We start from the raw sequence: 19,619 nt of genomic DNA, 5'->3' as shown, positions 1-19,619 counted from the left end.
TCATTTGTGTAGTGACAGTTAGTACAGACACAAGAGCAAGTTGTAGAGTACTGTTAACAGAACAAAGTGATAGCAACTGAAATGAGTTGCAGGACATGGTCACAAAAAAAAATCTGAAGAGAATGTGGGTTTGGAACATACTGTTACTAATTGGAGGAATTAAACTTAACCCTAAACCCTATTCCCTCCCCCTATTAAAAATGAAATTTAGTTTTTAATCACATGACAAAAAAAGAAAAAAATGTTTCTAGTTTATAAAATAGTTATTCAGAAAACTTACAGTGGGTTGTCATATTTTATTGCTTTTCCATTCTTTTTTATTGTGTATCTTATGAATATTGTTATTTTCTGTTGCTAGAGTTTTCAAAATTTGATTGGTGGTATACGGCATATTCTGGCAGTTTGCGTCATGTGCTGGTCGAGCCAGAGCAGACATTTACAGAAATATGGTTTGTAAAATGCACTAGTACTTATTTCTTTTATTTAATAAAATTTATTTTTTTAAATTTAAGATAAATATTTTGAATTTGTATCTTTTTCACTTATTGTTCGTTAGCACAATGTCTATGAGTCACAATTTCATTTTCATTGTATAGTTGACATTTTACGTTCTCCGGGTTTTTTCTTTTTTTTTTTTTTACATAGGCGTCATCACTTATCAAGGCCGATAGGCCACTCAAGGATAAGGGTTAAAGAATGTACGGCAGTCAAAAGGACAATATAGTAATTGATAGTAATGGAAGTTCGGTAAATTTGTTAACTTAAGTGGAACGGCTCATCAGAAACTTGTTCACGTTGGACTTGAAGACAACCATATTATAGACAGCTGGAAAGCAGGAAAACGGAAGACAATTCCACAGGCGTGCAGTTCTAAGAAAGAAGCTTTGATCATGGAATCTATGTTTAGGTTCAAGCACAGATAAAGAGTGGGGGGAATTATTGATAGTGTTTTCAGCTAGAGGAGTGTTTCTTGTGAAAGTTTGGCGAGGGGGGACCATAGATTGAAGCTCAGTCGAACACTTTCCATGAAAATAACGATAAAGCAGAGACAAACTCGCAACATCTCTTCTGTGAGATAGAGGTTGCAGGGAAGAGAAAAGAACATCTCTCACCAGGCCACGAAGTCTATTTTGAACCCTATCAAGGCAGGACAAGTCTTTTCTAGCAGCTTCTGCCCATATGTGGCAACAGTATTCCATACTTGGACATACCTGGCTCTTATATAGATAGAGAATTGCATCAGCAGTGAGATATCTACTGGATCGATAGAAGGATCTGACCATTTTTCCAGCGGCCTTAGCAACAGATTTGATGTACGTATTTCATTTAAGATCAGGAGTAAAGGTCAAGCCCAGAAGCCTGTCAAAACTTTAGGCCTCCCCAAGACGAGAGCAATTCATTTTAATTGATGCCAGATGGGGATCAGAGCGTTGATGTAAAGATAGAAGCTTGGTTTTAGATGCATTAAAAGTAACCAGCCACTCCTTCCCCATTGTACAACGTGATCAAGATCAGAGGAGAGAGAATCAGAGAGAGTTTGGTCGTTTACTGTCTACGATGTGCTACCATAGATGGTAGTGTCGTCAGCAAAAATGTCTACGAAATGTTCTTTTTTGTTTTATTTGCCTGATAAATTGAATTTAAAAGCTGTAAATAACTAAATTCATGATTATTCTTTGAGTGTCACAATATAGTATGACCAGATGGGGCTGTTCTCAGCTAAACAATCAAATAAACAAATGCAGCACCTCTAAAAGAAGAAATATATGCTAATTTGCTTTAAAAGTTTAAATTTTCCAGATAATAAAAATGTTTTTTTTAATTTTTATTGATAAGTCATCACTTACCAAAACCTGGGGAGTTACTTGAGGATACTGGTAAAAGAGATCATAAGTTAGATAATGATTGACGAGAGAATTGGAAAGAATGTGTATAATGGCAGAAAGTCAATTAAACCATGATAGTCATTCAAACTCATTCTGTTGAAATGATGAGTGTCATACTGAGCCAGGGAAAGTTGTAATACAAGTTGAAAGAAGCTAATTCACAAAGTTCTTTAAATTTTGTCAAATCAACTTTATGTAAAGATGAAACAATTGAAAGAATAGTTGAAATATGGCAATGAAAACAAATTATCTAGATACTTCTGATTTGCCAACTTTTCAATAAAACCAATTACCTCCTCATTGGTTTCAACAGAGTTAACTTTATCAAAGTAAAAACTTGTCTCCACATATATGGCTTGCTCCTTTGCTTGCCAAATGTATTCTCCTTGAGTCAAACTTCTCAATCCACTGTTGGTAATCAGCATGATAACGATGTATGATCTTTGGAAATCATGTCATTCCATTGATGTACGAAAGTGTCAAGGTAATTGTTGATTGATCAGATGTGAACGGTCTTCGGGTAAGTCCTTGATGAGTCTCAAAATCTCCATGAATTCCGATTTCTCCATCCTCATTGACCAGTTTACTGTAGAGGGTGAGAGTGTTTTCAGTCAACCTGTTGATTTGAAAGCTCTCTGCAACTTTCTGTATGTTTAATCTTCTTGTTTGCTTTACATAGAATACAATCAGCCTGAAATGTGTTTTAGAATTTCAGATCCTTCATTGTGGTGTGTATGATAAAAATAACATCATATCCTTTACCATCAGTAATAATGTCATTAAAAATCAATCTATAATAGATATGAAGGAAAAACGAACGCACACATATCTAAGACAATGGCAGAAACCTTAGAAAACGAATTTCAGTCTGCAGTGGAATGAAACTGGAAATGGATGATAACATTTAATGCTACTAAGACTAAGCTTCTTTCCTATAACTTATCATTCAAGCTTAACATTCAAAGGCAACATGGATTAGAACAAATATATTGAGGACATTGCCAAGGTTGTTGCAAAAAAGGTGGTCTATCTTTACCATGCTAAAAAAATTACATCTGACATCCTATACTTTTACAAAGCCATGATTCATCCATGCATAGAATATTGCTGCCATATCTGGGCTGGTGCATCTACCCCTAGTCTCTTCCAACTCAGAGTCCAAAACAAGTCTCCAATCTAATAGATCCTGCACTATTGGTCAAGCTCTGTCCCATCATCACAAAGTTCCTATTTTACAAGTACTTTAATATAATATGCTTTGATGAATTCATACCATTTGTGCCTCCTTGACATACATACGTCTGATTAACCTGACAAACAAAATCTCACTCCTTCACTGTTGAGGTCTCTAGATGTCAAAAAGCATAATAGTTTCTTCTCTCAGACTGACAGGAACTTCTTTTCTGCTTCCCTGACTATACTAACATGCAGAAGTTTAAATGTAATGTGAATAGACATCTTACTGTTCAACTCCCCACAATCATTTGTTAGACATGATCCCAAATAGTATCCCTTTTGTCCAACTGGCAACATGCCTTATTTGGAGGGGGGGGGGGCATAAAAAAAAGAAATAAAAGATCAACTTCGGCTGGATATACAAAAAGAATGGTTTGAATTTCAAAATAAAGTTGAAGAAAAGCTTGCATTACAGAACAAACAGAATTTAGGCAACAAAAACTCAAAATTTTACTTCAAATTCAACAAGAGCTAAGAAATTTGCTTGAATCTAGCATAGTACACATGAGAAGGGTGTGTCAGAAAAAAAATCTAATTCTCTTAAATCAAACTAATTGAAAAAAAAATAAAATAAAAAAAATAGGACAACTTGCCCAAAAATTTGTGTCCCAGTTGTAGCTTAGTTGTAGTTGAGACAATTAAATGGAATCAGAAAATCTGAACTTTTTGAGGTATCTAAAAAAATGTGTGCCTAATTTCCAATTCCAAAACAATTCTTTTTTTTTTCTTGACAATAAAACAAATTTATTTATTTATAAGTTATTAATTTAAAACATAAGACTAAGGACCACAAAAGGGGTTATAAATCCCATTCCTAGATTTATTATTGATTCTCAGTGTAATTTATTTCAATTACTGTAAACAAAGTAAACGTTTGAGAGTTAACTTCCCTTTGCAAATCTTTTCACACCTATCTGCTAAACATCAGAGTTCACACTTGATTATTAAAAGATTTAAAATGCTCAAAATAAGGTATTTCAATTTTGTCTTTGATAAAATACATAAAGGGAAAACATTTAAAAGGTTTCCAAATTAAAAAGGAAATTATATGAACATTTAAACAAAGTCTTCATCTTTGGGAGAAGGTATAAAAATCATTTGTTACTGCAATATATATATTAAAAAAAAAAAAAAAAAAAAAAGAAAGAGAGATAAAAAAATATGCAAATGTTACCAAAAACAAGACTTTTCTACCTACTTAGATAAGTTTATTAGTGTTTAAAATTGTTTTTAAATGTGTTTTTAGTTCAAAACAAACTTAGTTTCTACTATTGAATTAGAACAAAAAGATTGCTGCCCCATAAGCCCTGCACAAGAACCTGGTATAAACATCAAATAAATGGCAACAATCGAGCAGAAATGTTATGTTCTACCAGCATTTTGTTTCAATTTTTAACCGATTAGACAAGATTAAAAAGTTAGAATGGGCCGGAAATGTTTAGCATTTTGTTAAATTTATGTGCAAAACCTTTTTCCTACTCAAAATTCTAAAATAATTGTCTTTTTCTTTCCATCCGGTAATCATCTAAAAAAATGTAGAATCTCAGAGGGGTGGGGGGTAGCTAAAGGTGTTAATCTATTTGTCATTATTATTAGTAGTACTATTACTATTATTATTATCATCTGTATATTGCTTCTTTTTTTTTTACAGTAACGTAAATCAATATAATAATCAACAAAATTTTTATAATTGCTAGAAAAATCTTTAAGGAGGAAAGTAGAGAATAGCTGATAGAGACCCCTCCCAATGTTAAGAATGGGTTTCTAAATAGTAAGATCATTAAGTAGGAACTCATTCTTGACATGGGATGGGCTTTAACTATTCTGTTCTGACACTTTTTTTTATTTTGCATAAAAATCGTTGATTCTTTTTAACTGAATATAAAAATTTTTAATAGCATTAACAACAAAAAATGCAAATGAGGTTTGTTTTAAAAAGAAAAATATTGTCTCACAATTTTCAATTAAACAGAAACATTTGAGAAAAATATTTAGAAAGATCTACTCTTGTAATATACCACTCCCACAACCAGTGTATTTTTTATATTTTGGAAAATATATGGAGACTTTACAATCATTTGATTTTTTTTTTTTTTTTTTTTACATAGGCATCACCATTTATCAAGTCCAAGAGGCCACTCGAAGATAAGGGTTAACGCGTGTACAGTAAACATTGGACAATATAGTAATCGTTAATAATGGAAATTCAGTAAATTTGTTAACTTATATGGAACGGCTCATCAAAAACTTGTTTACATTAGACTTGAAGAGAACCATATTGTAGTCAGCTGGAAAGCAGGAAAATGGAAGACAATTCCATAGGCGTGCAGTTCTAAGAAAGAACCTTTGCTCATGGAATCTACATTTAGGTTTAGGCACAGATAAAGACTGGGGGAAATTAGTGATAGTGTTTTCTGCTAGGCGGGTGTTTCTTGTGAAAGTTTGGCAAGGCAGAACCATAGATTGGAGCTCAGTCAAGCACTTGCCATGAAAATAACGATAAAGCAGAGACAAACTCGCAACATCTCTTCTGTGAGAAAGAGGTTGCAGGGAAGAGAAAAGGACATCTCCTATGAGGCTACAAAGTCTATTTTGAACCCTATCAAGGCAGGATAAGTCCTTTCTAGCAGCTCCTGCCCAAATGTGACAACAGTATTTCATCCTTGGACATACCTGGCTCTTATATAGATAGAGAATTGCATCAGCAGTGAGATATCTACTGGATCGATAGAAGGGTCCCACCATTTTTCCAGCGGCCTTGGCAACGGATTTAATGTATGTGTTCCATTTAAGATTAGGAGTAAAGGTCAAGCCCAGAAGCCTGTCAAAACATGAGGCCTCCTGAAGACGAGAGCCATTCATTTTAATTGATGCCAGATGGGGGTCAGAGCATTGATGAAGTAAAGATAAAAGCTTGCTTTTAGATGCATTAAAAGTAACAAGCCACCTCTTTCCCCATTGTACCACTTGCTCAAGATCAGAGGAGAGAATCAGAAACAACTTGGTCATTTATGGTCTTAGATGTGCTACCACAGATAGTAGTGTCATCAGCATAAATGTCTATGAAGGATGTAAGGATGTGACTTGGAAGATCATTAATGTAGATCGGGAAGAGAGTTGGGCCCAGGATTGACCCCTGAGGGACTCCAGCATTAATACTGTGAGCTTCTGATATGAATATTCTAAAAAAGCATCAAATCTCTAATTAAATGTCTAGAAATTTTAAAAGAATCAGAATCGTGAATTTAGAACAGAATCGGTAATTGTATTGGAATTGGGAAAAATTTTGGAATCATCCTATCACTAATTATTATACTGATTTATATCAATGTAATAATTAGTGATGAGAGGATCCCAAAATTTTGTCCTTATCAGAGTAAGTATCTAACTTGTAGCAGTGACAGGCACGCATACTGCCAAATAGAAAAAAAGTTTAACAGCTGTGTAAAAAACACAAAATCAGATGAACAAATGGGTTAACCGTGCAAGTACAAACTTTAAATATTAAATTGCAGTCGGATTCTAGGTCGGATTTCACAAGCAAACCAACCTTGCTAAGATCTAATAAAATAGCCAGATCTGTGAGAGGGGAGAAAATCAAGTTTGAAAGTGAACTTATCATGTATGTAACTTTTTAAGATCAGACATTAAAACTAAAAACGTTTGTATTATATACAGAAAATTTATCCAGCACTGCTCGAATGGAGAAATGTAAGCTGTCAGACATACTAATTCATTTTGTCAAAAACTCAAAAACCTAACCTTCAAGGCAATCTTTTTTTTTATTTTTTATTTTTTTTTTTATTTGAAAACTTTTCCAGGAATCTTTTTCTGGGAGATACGATTGACATGACTTTTAAAAGTTACATCATCAAGAGACATTTGAATCAAATCAGAAAATGACTGTTGCAGTGGTCCTTTCACTGATAACATTTTCATTTGTATACTTTTAATATTTATTTAGTCAATTCCTCCTTGTGCAGTTATTTGAAACAATTTTCCTGTGAGAAGCAAAGCCATTTGTATTTTGTAAGTCACTGATTGATGAATGGGATTGCAGCTCTTTTGCAGATGATTCACCAGGTGAGTTAAAAGAAGAAATATTCATAAGTACAAGCTCTATCGAATTACTCCTAGTGGAATGGGTTTAGGTGAGAAACACAGAAAATGCAACAATGAGTTTCATTTTATGTTTCGTGACATTCTTGTATCTTTTTTTTTTTTCACACTGTTTACTCACAAAATGTGAGAAATTCTCATTGAGCTAACTTTAATGTGTAGTTTGGGATAAAAGTAACAACTGTTTTTAATACATATTCAGAATGAACACTATTTTTTTTTTTTTTTTTTTACACAGTGATCACCACTTATCAAGGCCCGGAAGCCACTCAGGGATAAGGGTTATTGCATGTACATTACGTTAGTGTGGAGATTTGATGAAGTGTTTACTTAAGGGGGCGGTTCATTAGGAATTTGTTAACGTTGGACTTGAACACATCCAAGTTGTAGTCCGGTGGGAAGCAGGCAGACGAAACAGAGTTCCACAGGTGTGCAGTTCTAAGAAAGAAGCTTTGTTCATGGAATCCGTGTTTTGATTTAGGCACAAATATAGAGTGGGGGAAATTTTTCACAGTGGATTCAGCTAGACAGGTGTTTTTCGTGAAAGATTGGCGAGGGGGGGGGACCAGAGATTGGAGTTCAGACGAGCACCTGCCAGGGAAATAACGATAAAACAAGGATAGGCTCGCAACGTCTCTTCTGTGGGAGAGAAGTTACAGGGTAGAGAAAAGGGCATCCTCCACTAAGCCACGAAGTCTATTTTGTACTCTGTCAAGGCAGGATAGGCTGTTTTTAGCAGCTCCTGCCCAGATATGGCAACAGTATTCCATCCTTGGATGTACTTGGCTTTTATATAGATAGAAAATTGCATCAGTAGTGAGATATCTTCTGGGGCGGTAGAAGGATCCTACCATCTTTCCAGCGACCTTGGCAACAGACTTGATGTACGTGTTCCATTTCAGATCAGGAGTAAAGGTCAAACCCAAAAGCTTGTCAAAACACGGGGCCTCACTCAGACGAGAGCAATTGATGCCAGATGGGGATCAGAGCGTTGATGATGTAAGGATAGGAGTTTGGTTTTGGATGCATTAAAGGTAACCAGCCACATCTTCCCCCACTGAACCACGTGCTCAAGATCAGAGGAGAGAGAATCAGAGAGAACTTTGTCATTTACAGCCTTTGATGTGTTGCCGTAGATGGTCGTGTCATCAGCATAGATGTCAACGAATGAAACACATACTTAAATCATTCGTTGACATCTATGCTGATGACACGACCATCTACGGCAACACATCAAAGGCTGTAAATGACAAAGTTCTCTCTGATTCTCTCTCATCTGATCTCGAGCACGTGGTTCAGTGGGGGTAGATGTGGCTGGTTACCTTTAATGCATCCAAAACCAAACTCCTATCCTTACATCATCAACGTTCTGATCCCCATCTGGCATCAATTGTGATGGATGGCTCTCGTCTGGGTGAGGCCCCGTGTTTTGACAAGCTTCTGGGTTTGACCTTTACTCCTGATCTGAAATGGAACATGTTTCTAATGAACATCAGATTTTTAAGGAGGAGTTAGACTTGGTTATGGTTCTGTTGTAGGTTAAGAGCTAGTGATAGTGTGCTAAAAGTAAAAAAAGGTTACTTATTACACAAGTACATACAGTAATCTATATAATAAAGAAATATTTTCCCCTATTTCATTGATCATTATAGCTCTATAAATAAAGGCAATATATAGAATTTGGCTATGGTCATGCTTCAGGTTGATTCTTCATATGTTTTCTGAAAATTAGCATTGGTTTTGTTTGTTTTTAGTGATTTGTACATTTTTTCTGGTTTGTTTGCTTCTCTTAAAATAGTCATACATACAAGAAAATCAGTAATTTTGACTAGTGCTCAAATTTACTATGACCACCTTACACATTAAAGCAATGAAAATTTACTTTTATTCTAGTCAGAATTAACTTTCTAGCTACCAATTTTTAAACAAATTATATTTTAGATGTGGACAGTAAAAAAATTTGTGTATAAAATGAAGAAAAAAAAGCATTTTCAAATTTATAGAGAGAGGATCAGTTTCGCATATAAACAAAACATCAAATAACCCCTACTTTCAAATCATTCTACTATATGAAGAGTCTCCCAAATTATTTTGATATTTGTCATGCTTAAAATTATATAAAACCCTACTAATTAGTTCAAGTGATAAGCTCTCTCCCCTAAAATAAAAATAAATATATCCCTAAATCTATCTTTTTAATGGTTTCCTGACATACATGCCAAATTTCACAGCTTTATCAATTTTATCTTCAATAGTTTTTTAGTAGAATTTTATCAATGAAAACAAAAATGTATCTTTCAACTTCAAATTCTTATATTATGGATGAATTTTGATGGTTCAAAAAACTAAGTGTTTAATCAATTTAGTTTTAAGGAGCATTGTTAGTTTATGGTCAAAAACTAGCATGAAACGAAAGATTTTACTCACCTCATCTGAGTAGTCAAGAGGATAATGTTGAAGGAGGAATGGAGCTAAAAAAAAAATGAAAATGATTATAAATAACACCAGTAAAAAAGGCAATTGCAAGATGACTAAATTTTTAAATAAGATTAATAAAGAAAAAAAAAAGAAATTTAGGGATCAGGTTTAACTTTCCACATTTTCTTTTGAAATCTATACAAATCTCACCTGTCTGTATGAATGTATGTACGTCTTGCAAAAACTTTCGACAGAGATGACGGATTTTCACAAGAACTATATCATTTTGAAGCTTGACACTTCGGAGTACAAATATCGAAAAATTGGCCCAAAACATTAATTCCTTCACCCTCACCTGGGTACTTTTCTACAGGGAGGGGTTGCTTTTTTCACTAATATTTTCGAAAGTCATTGCTTCTTTTCGATTGTCTAGCCTTAATTTAAACTGATGTCACTTCCGGTTTAGCAATGGGCACAACAGCTAACACGTCACTTTTTTTTTTTTCACTTTTCCTCCTTCGCGATAGGGATTCAAGCCTGCCTACTACCCCGTTTTTTTTTTTGGTACTCGCCATTTTCCATTTTTTATTTTTTTTTTGCTCAACCAACACCCTTACACACATCTCCACTTTCTTTTCTGCCTTCACGTCACGCCTGCCTACTACAACTTTTTTTTTTTTGCTCAATACACACAAACACCCAGGCAATGCCAGGCACCCAGGCTAGTATATAATAAAACAAGGTTCCTTTCACACAAAAGTAATTTAGGAGTATATTAATATAATGAAGATTTATTATCTTAGCAAAACTAAGTCATATTTTTATAACACTTTAATATTAATATCGTTGTCATTATTATAATAATTTAAATTAATTCAAAACAAACTGCCATTACTGCAAATTATTAGCATCCAATGTTATAGAATGAACAAGGTTGTTAAAGTAAAAAGATGCCGTTTTTTTTGTTTTTTTTTTATGGAAATCGCTTCAAAACATGGTGTTAAGCCACTTAATGTAAGGAGCTAACAAGAATGACAAATGATTATAGCAAGATTTTTTTTTTAATATATTTACAAAGCTTTAAGATTTTAAAGAAAAAATATATATTTACAAATCATTATTTTAATATTAAATATTTACAAAACTTTTAAGGATTAAAAAAAAAACTTATTTACACAAAACTTTAATGTAAGTAACAAAACAAACGTATTTAAACAAAATATATTTAAATAAATGGGTGTCTTTCTGAGTGCGTTTTTTTTTTTTTATATATTTACAGAACTTTTTAATAAAACTAATAATAATTATAATCATGATAAAAATAAAGAAATAACTAAATAAATAAAAAGAATGAGCTATATTAATCACAAAACATTAAAAACCGATATTATAACTGAGAATTTTGGATGCTGATCTCTTCTCTCTACTCCACAAACATTTGAATGGCAGAAACAAATATAAAATAACTGACTTGTTCGGATTTTTGCGAATGTTTTGCAGGTTTTTGCGACCAAGATTGATTTGTGTGTGTGCGTGTGTGTGCTTTTAATACGATTCATTTATTGAAAGTGTGATGTAGGTCGGTGGTCAGTGAAGGAGAAATCCTTCTAGACCGAGGCAATTTTTATGCATAATAAAATCACAAGTATAAGCAACAAGTATAAACAATCGAGATTTAAAAATATATTATTTTATTCAAATGTCTTTTAATAACTTATTTTTATAAAGATGAAATGTAGTATCACAAGATGCAAATCTTTATAACTTATTTTTTTAAAAAAATGGTAGTAGGAAGGCAGGCTCGAACCTGTACCACTAAGGAAGAAAAGAACAGGGGAAAAAGTGACGTCTTTGCTGTTACGACCACCGCCAAACCGGAAGTGACATAGGTTTAAATTAAGGTTAGACAATCGAAAAGAGGGGATGACTTGAAAATATCGGTGAAAAAAGCGACCCCTCCCTGTAGAAAAGTGCCCAGTTGAGGGTGAAGAAATTAATGTTTTTAGCCAATTTTTCAGTATTTGTCGTCTGAAGGAGCAAGCTTCAAAACGATACTGATCTTGTGAAAATTCGTTGTCTCTGTCGAAAGTTTTAGGCAGATATGCAAACATACATACATACATTTATATATTGGTAGCTCAAATTTTCAACCCAAACTTTTTAAAAAGCTTGCCCTATCTCTGAATACCCTTTATGTAAAATTTCAAATATTTAGACCAGAAATTGTCTGAGTAATTTGGTAGAGACCACAGAGGTCAATTTTTTTTTAATTTTGACCCCTATTATAACCCCATAACATTTGTTTTGGATTAGATCCATGTCCAAGGAACCTATATCTAAAATTTCAAGTGTTTAGACCCAAAATTGTCGGAGGAGTTTGATAGAGTTCCCAAAGGTCAAATCGTTGAACTTTAACCCCTTAGACAAATTTCTGTCCGAAAACGGATTACAAAGATTTTCCCAAATCTCAATACCCTGTATATCAAATTTCGAGTCTGTAGACTGAAAATTGACAGTTATTGTGTAGGGAAATGTACACAGACAGACAGACCCACACACAGACCGACAGACAGACAGATACTTTCACTTTTATGGATATATAGAGTTAAAAAAATGTTTTGTAAATATATATTTTTTCTTTTAAATCTTAAAATGTTTTGTATATATATTTTAAAAAAATCTTCCTCGCAAACACTCGACCAGGTCTGCTATTTGACGTGTTTGCAAACAACCACCAGCAATGTCAAGGTCGAACAACTGGTGTCACTTGAAATGTTTGCCAATCTTCGTCTTCTGCTACAAGGTATCTAATCTTTATTTGGTCCATATTCTTTGGCAGATCATTGATATAAAGAAACAGAGTTGGGCCTAGAATAGAGCCATAATGAATACCAGCATTGATAGAAAAAGAGAATGAAGGAACCCTATTCAGAGTTACTTGCACTCTTCGATCAGAAAGAAAAGACCTAATGAAATTAAGAATCTTACCACTAATAATAACCCTGAAGCTTATGTAGAAGACCAGAATGTCACACTATGACACTATATATATTATTTGGAAGAAAACAGTAAACGACAGTAAATCATCATGCCATAACACTTTGCTTTTTTTTTTGTTTTCATTGCATTAAAGTTTGTACTTTTACTAGTAATACACACAGCCAATAAAAGGTTTTGGATAATAATTGATTTTGAGGGGGTTTGGCTAAAATAGCCGTATTTTGAAAACCAAAGCACTTTAAGTCCTCAAAATACCACTTTCTTTTAATGAATAATAAATGAATTAATAAATAATGTACATTTTAAAAGTTTTAAGCAAATAAAGTGATAAAAATATGGACATCATAAAACTGCGTTTTCGGTAAGGTTTTGTAAAGACCACCCCCTCCAATTTGTAAATGCTCGTACCATGTTTGTATTAAGAATTTTGTCATTAAATTTGGAAACTAATCAGAAGATGTGTCACTTAATAGTTTGGGGTGTCTAAAATACCTTTGACCACAGGGGGGGGGGGGTAAAAAAAAAAAAAAAAAGACTTCAACATAAGTGCTAGAAATTTTGAAAAACATTTTCTTTGGACGTCCACTTAATCTTTTTACTGTTTTTATTCATTAAAATTGTATTTTGTTTTTATTCATAAAATTGTATTTTGTATTTTGTTGCCCTTGTGGCAGCTAGTAATTTAAAATGTTAATACCCAGAAAAAAAAATCATTTCAGTTTGGATGTCTGTAGTAGCAGCAGCAATAGCTGAATAACTGAAAATGTGAAATATGTATTTTTTGGTTCACATGTATGAGCGGTACCCTGCCTCTATATTTTATTTTGTCCCCCCCACCCTGCTTTTTTTTTTCTTTTCTTTTTTTTTACAATATTTTCAACAGATTATTATCGATTGGACACTAATCTACCAGACTGTTAAAAAAAAAATAAATAAATAAATAATTAAAATTAATATCTAAATATTTGTAGTGGGTGGTCAGTTTCTAGTAAAGTTAAGAAATAAAAATATTCTTAAACTAGAAAGTTTACAAATAAAATAATGTGCAACTCAACAGAAAAAAGCATGAAATGTAATCTAATATATAAATCTCATTATGTGTGTGTGTGTGTGTGTGTGTGCGTCTCCGTTCTTCAAATCTTCTCCTAGACGTATGATCGTTGGACAGCGTGCAATAACTCAAAAGATTGCATTTTTGGTGCAGAATTTTATTAAGGATATTTAATCGCTTAAAATAACTGCTAAGGGCCTGAAAAAATGGTTCAAGCTTAAGAACAATAACACCTTAACAAGCGTAGCATAATGACGTCATTCTGCGCATGCGTACATCGAGTAAAAGAGAAATGTATTTATCAAGATATTTCACAACATTCTTAAAGCGGTTGTCCCTTTGGTGCAATGGATAGCATGATCGATTACTAGCACAATTGTTGCAGTTTCGATCCCCCATCATTTCTTCTTTTTTTTTCATATTCTTTTCATTTCATTTTTTTTCATATTCTTGATTTTTAAATGTAATAAATACACAAGATCACTTTTATTTAAGGAAAATACAGAAGAATGTTTTTGATTTACGTAACGAAAATGTCATATTCAAAATATATATGATATATTGGCTTATTTTTTACATTCCAAAATAGATCAAGTAATGCCATTTGTATTGGATTTACTCCTAAACTAATTAATCAATCATTATGAATATAAATTATGTGTATATGTTTATATATTTTTATGTCTTCGATTCACTCCTAAACTAATTGACAGATCATTATGAATTTTAAATATGTTCATATAATTATATATTTGCATTAGTGGTGGGACAATTAATCGGAATCGTTAATCATAAGAATCGTGTATTTTGGGGGGAATCGGAATCGCATCATTAAAAAATACCTTAAATTTATGATTCTTTCATTACGATTCTCTTATATTTTTAAGTTGAACTGTTTGTTTGAAGTGAGATTAATTATTTAAACAATAAAAGCACAAATCGGTAAGTGAATTTAATTTTTAACAATAAAAGAACAATGCGGTAAGTGAATTTAATTTTTTTTCTTTTAGAAATTTACATTTCATTAAAATATTCTGTGAATAAAGCAATTAAACATTTCTTTTGGGACTTCTTTGCACAACAAATATAAAAAATGTTAGAAACAGCATTAAGGCAGAGGTGATTTTGAAAGTTCAATCAATAACTTATTTAACAATAGAAATAACAATTACTAAAAATTTACTTTTTTATATAGAAATAAAGAGGTAAATTAAGACATTGAATAAAAATAAATATTAAAGGACGATAATTATATAATAAAAATAAATATAGAAATAAACCCATGGTAAATATTACCTTACGCTATAACAGAACATCGACCACTCTAATTTGTTTTTTTAGAGATATTTGAGGTTGCTGACAACGAATCTTATAATCAAACCCGCGGCAAATTTACTGTTTGCATGGTATGAACCTCTACAGCTTGGAACTATTTTGTGCTATTTCACTGCTTTCGGTAGTGTTTTTCTTGCATGATACATTCGCGTGCGAACGGGCGTAGTGCGGTGTCTTATATCGCGTATAAACAAACGTAAGACAAAAAAAAAAATATGAACATTTTTTTTTTTTAACTTTCTTGTTAGAAAGATTCCTACGCGATGTGATAAGATACTTTACTACACCCATTCGCACACGAACGTATCATAAGAAAAACACTACCGAAGGTGGTGAAATGGCACAAAATAGTCCCAAGCTCTAGGGGCTCATACCATGCAAACGGTAAATTTGCGGCGGATTTTGATTATCAGATTCGTTGTAAGTGACCTCGAATATCTCTAAAAAAACAAATTAGTCGGTGTTCTGCTGTAGCGTAAGGTAACATTTACCAAACAAATTTATTTAGATTTAAAAAATAACATTGTTGAAAATCTTTTTTTTAAAAGTCAAACAAATAGGAATAATTTGAGATGATTGAATATAAAAGGCTAAAAATTTAAAGATTTAGTTATTTTAAAATTTTATTTAGAAATAAGTGGAATAAAAATTAGTTAGCGATTGAAGCTGCAAAAAAAAAAAAAATTAAATTTTAAAGTGTTATCGAAGATAAAGAGAAAATAAAAAAAACTGAATATCAAAAGATAAACAAAACATGTTATTCCCTTGAAATTTGATGTTATTGTATTTTTGTTGAATTAATCATGACTGACTTTTTCTTTATATTTTTTAATATATAAAATAACTCCTGAAATTGATTGTTATTAATTTCATGGTGCATTTAACATGCTTAAAATATTTGTTTTGACTTTTATCTTCAATGAAAGCAATTTTACGAAAAAAATCGAATTGTTTTCGAAATTCCCTTAATTGTATTTCCACTTTTTCGCTACAAAAACTTTCGATTATATAATGATATATTTCAAAACAACAATTCCATGGGAATCGGAATCGTACTTCATATCGGAATCGTTAATCGACATTCTTGGAATTTTTCCTGGAATCGAAAAAAGTTTAGGAATCGTCCCAACACTAATTTCCATGTATTGTATCCATTCCTAAACTAATTAACCGACCATTATGAATTTTAATTTTGTGTATGTTTATATATTTCTATGTATTGGATCCACTCCTAAACTAATTAACTGATCATTATGAATTTTAATTATGTTTATATGCTTATATATTTCTATGTATTGGATTCACTCCTAAACTAATTAACTGATCATTATGAATTTTAATTATGTTTATATGCTTATATATTTCTATGTATTGGATTCACTCCTAAACTAATTAATTGATCATTATAAATTTAATGTATTATATATGTTTGTATATTTGCATAGATGTTATATTCCAAAAAACATATACAATGATCACTTCTTAATGTATTTATGTGTACAAGAAATTCTATCGAAGTAATAAGGTACTTGTTTAGTATAGTTCTAATGAAAAAACAAAGAAAATCTTACCTGTGATATACATGAAATTTATTAAAACCGAAAATCACGTTTAATATTCGAGTAGTATGACTTACAGATGAGAAATAAGCTGCTTCTTCACTATAGCACCCAGATAAAAGAAATTCTTACCCTTGGCGTACAGAAAATTGGCCATGACAGAAAATTACATAAACGTATAGAGTTCTTTCATTTTTACATTAGAAAAAAGGTACTTGTACACTATCATACCCAAGAAATAAAACATGAAAAACAAAGGAAATCTTACCTGTGACATACATAAAAGTAATCCAAACCGAAAATCTATATATATATATATATATATATATATATATATATATATAAAAATCTAATTCTTTGTTCTTTAGTTATTCATAAAACAATATTTCTACATGTAGGGAAAATTTTGATGTGACTGCAGACATGGAAGCGGACTGCTAAGAGTGGCATGTGCGAACTGGAAACCCGACCGACAGGACACAGAAAGGCGACAAATCATCAGGTTCGATCGCGTCATAATTTGTATGAATGAGACAATATAAGGCCAGCAGTGAAAAGGTCGGGATCGAGTTGAGTTGAGTAGAGTTGAGTTCTCGAGAACCGGACTGAACGCATTAGAGCGGAGAATGTTGCCAAGAATCCAGTCCAGGTTTTTTCTATTAGATTCATCGCAGAATAATAAGTCTCATACAAGGAAATTGGCTTGATTAGCGGCAATATATATCATTGTAATTAAGCATTCAAAAACGTGAACAAGTTTTACACGAAAATAATTTTTGTAAAAAACATTGTATCTGGCGGAAACCTAACGACTTCAATAAATCTGATTAATTTACTGTGTAAAAGAAAAATGTAGGGAAACTTTTGGTGTGACTGCAGTCATGGAAGCGGACTGCTAAGGGTGGCATGTGCGAACTCAAAACCCGACCGACGGGACACAGAAAGGCGATAAATCATGAGGTTCGACTGTGTCTTAATTTGCATGAATGAGACAATATAAGGCCAGCAGTGAAGAGGTCGGGATCATGTTGAGTCGAGTTGAGTTCGCTAGAACTGGACTGAACGCGTTAGAGCGGAGAATGTTGCCAAGAATCCAGTCCAGGTTTTTTCTATTAGAAGCTATTTCGGCTTTAAATATGGGGCCGATGCGGCCGAGATGAAAGTGGGAAATTTTAAATGATTCGCGTTGACCCTGGAAAATTAAAAGTTGCGTTTGAAAATGGAAAGCGTTGCCAAAGGGAGAATTTAAGGAGTCGTGTCAAACTGTTGAAGATATGATGAAGTGAGTCGGACTTTTTTGTCTTTTTTTTTGTTTGTTATTCCTAGTGGGATTCATTGGATTTCTTTAACTATTATCGTCAAATGAACGTGTTGGAATGCGATTCGGTCTACTTGTATTTATTAAAAAGTTGTTTTTAAACAAGGAATTTGGAATGAAATTCGGTTATATTTGCTGAAAAAGTCGTCACTATTAACAGAACTTAAAATATGATTCGGACGACTTGTATGCATTTAAAAGTTATTTTTCAATGCAAAATTTAAACTGAAATCCTGTTGTGCTGAAAAGAAGAAAACAGGTTGTTTTTAAATGATAGATTCATTTTATGAAAGTATAATTCGAGTTGGATTTTTTGTTTATTGAAAACAAAAGTACGATTTGGACGACTTGTGTGCATGAAATTCATTTTTCACCAAGGAATTTATAATGAAATCCTGTTGTGTTGAAAAAAAAAAAATGTGTCGTTTTTAAATGAAAATTATTTTACGAAAGTACAATTCGAGTCCGATTTTATTGTGTTTGAAAAAAGTCGTCGCTGTTAAAAGAACTTAAAATATGATTTGGATGGCTTGTATGTATTTAAAAGTTATTTTTCAATACGGAATTTAAAATGAAATCGTGTTGTGCTGAAAAAAAAAAAAAAAAAAAAGGGTGTCGTTTTTAAATGAAAGAGTTATTTTGCTGAGAATACAATTCAAGTCGGATTTTTTTAGTTTTGTTTTTGAAAAAGAAAAAAATTGTCGCTATTATAAGAACTAAAAATGCGATTTGGATGACTTGTGTGCATTAAAGTCGTCATTTTTAAATGAGGAATTTAAAATGACATCCTGCTGTGTTTAAAAGAAAAAAGTTGTCGTTTTTAAACGAAAATTATTTTATAAAAGTACAATTCAAATTTTGATTTCATTGTTTGAAAGAAAAGTGGTTGCTGTTAAAAGAACTTTAAATATGATTCGGAGGACTTGTATGTATTTAAGTTATTTTTCAATGCGGAATTTAAACTAAAACCTTTTGTCTTGAAAAGAAAAAAAGGTGTCGTTTTTAAACAAAAATTATTTTACGATAGTACAATTTGAGTCGGATTTTATTGGTGTTTTGAAAAAAATAATTGCTGTTAAAGGGACTTAAAATGTGATTCAGTCAACTTGTATGTAAAGGAGTTTTTAAATGAGAAATTTAAAAATTAATTTCTGTGGGCTAAATGTGTCTAGCCGAGTATCGTGGCTAGCTGTGTCCGCCGAGTATCGTGGGCTAGCTGTGTCTGGAGTAGCGTGGGCTAGCTGTGTCTGGCCGAGTATCGTGGGCTAGCTGTGTCTGGCCGAGTATCGTGGGCTAGCTGTGTCTGGCCGAGGATCGTGGGCTAGCTGTGTCTGGCCGAGTATCGTGGGCTAGCTGTGTCTGGCCGAGTATCGTGGGCTAGCTGTGTCTGGACGAGTATCGTGGGCTAGCTGTGTCTGGACGAGTATCGTGGGCTAGCTGTGTCTGGCCGAGTATCGTGGGCTAGCTGTGTCTGGCCGAGTATCGTGGGCTCGCTGTGTCTGGCCGAGTATCGTGGGCTCGCTGTGTCTGGCCGAGTATGGAGGGCTCGCTGTGTCTGGCCGAGTATGGAGGGCTAGCTGTGTCTGGCCGAGTATAGAGGGCTCGCTGTGTCTGGCCGAGTATGGAGGGCTCGCTGTGTCTGGCCGAATATGGAGGCTCGCTGTGTCTGGCCGAATATGGAGGGCTCGCTGTGTCTG

General features: G+C 33.0%; 1 protein-coding gene across 10 annotated transcripts in view; it reads right to left on the bottom strand.

Annotated features, from left to right (window-relative positions):
* Nucleotides 1-19,619, bottom strand: part of LOC145286010 (DENN domain-containing protein 1A-like) — a 798,566-nt gene that overhangs the window by 624,607 nt on the left and 154,340 nt on the right. For 6 of the 10 annotated variants that reach the window (XM_080134611.1, XM_080134619.1, XM_080134620.1 and 3 more), the window contains exon 3: nt 9,669-9,712. The exons of the other annotated variants lie outside the window; for them this stretch is intronic. In XM_080134611.1, coding sequence (XP_079990737.1) covers nt 9,669-9,712 — 44 coding nt within the window. The remainder of the gene's footprint in view (nt 1-9,668; nt 9,713-19,619) is intronic. 10 annotated transcript variants of the gene reach the window in all.

Source organism: Euprymna scolopes, chromosome 10 (assembly GCF_053919585.1).
Source record: "Euprymna scolopes isolate OS-2025 chromosome 10, ASM5391958v1, whole genome shotgun sequence".
Taxonomy (NCBI): Eukaryota; Metazoa; Mollusca; class Cephalopoda; order Sepiida; family Sepiolidae; genus Euprymna; species Euprymna scolopes.
Note: the sequence above shows the minus strand (reverse complement) of the source record. Positions and strands in the feature narration are given on the sequence as shown.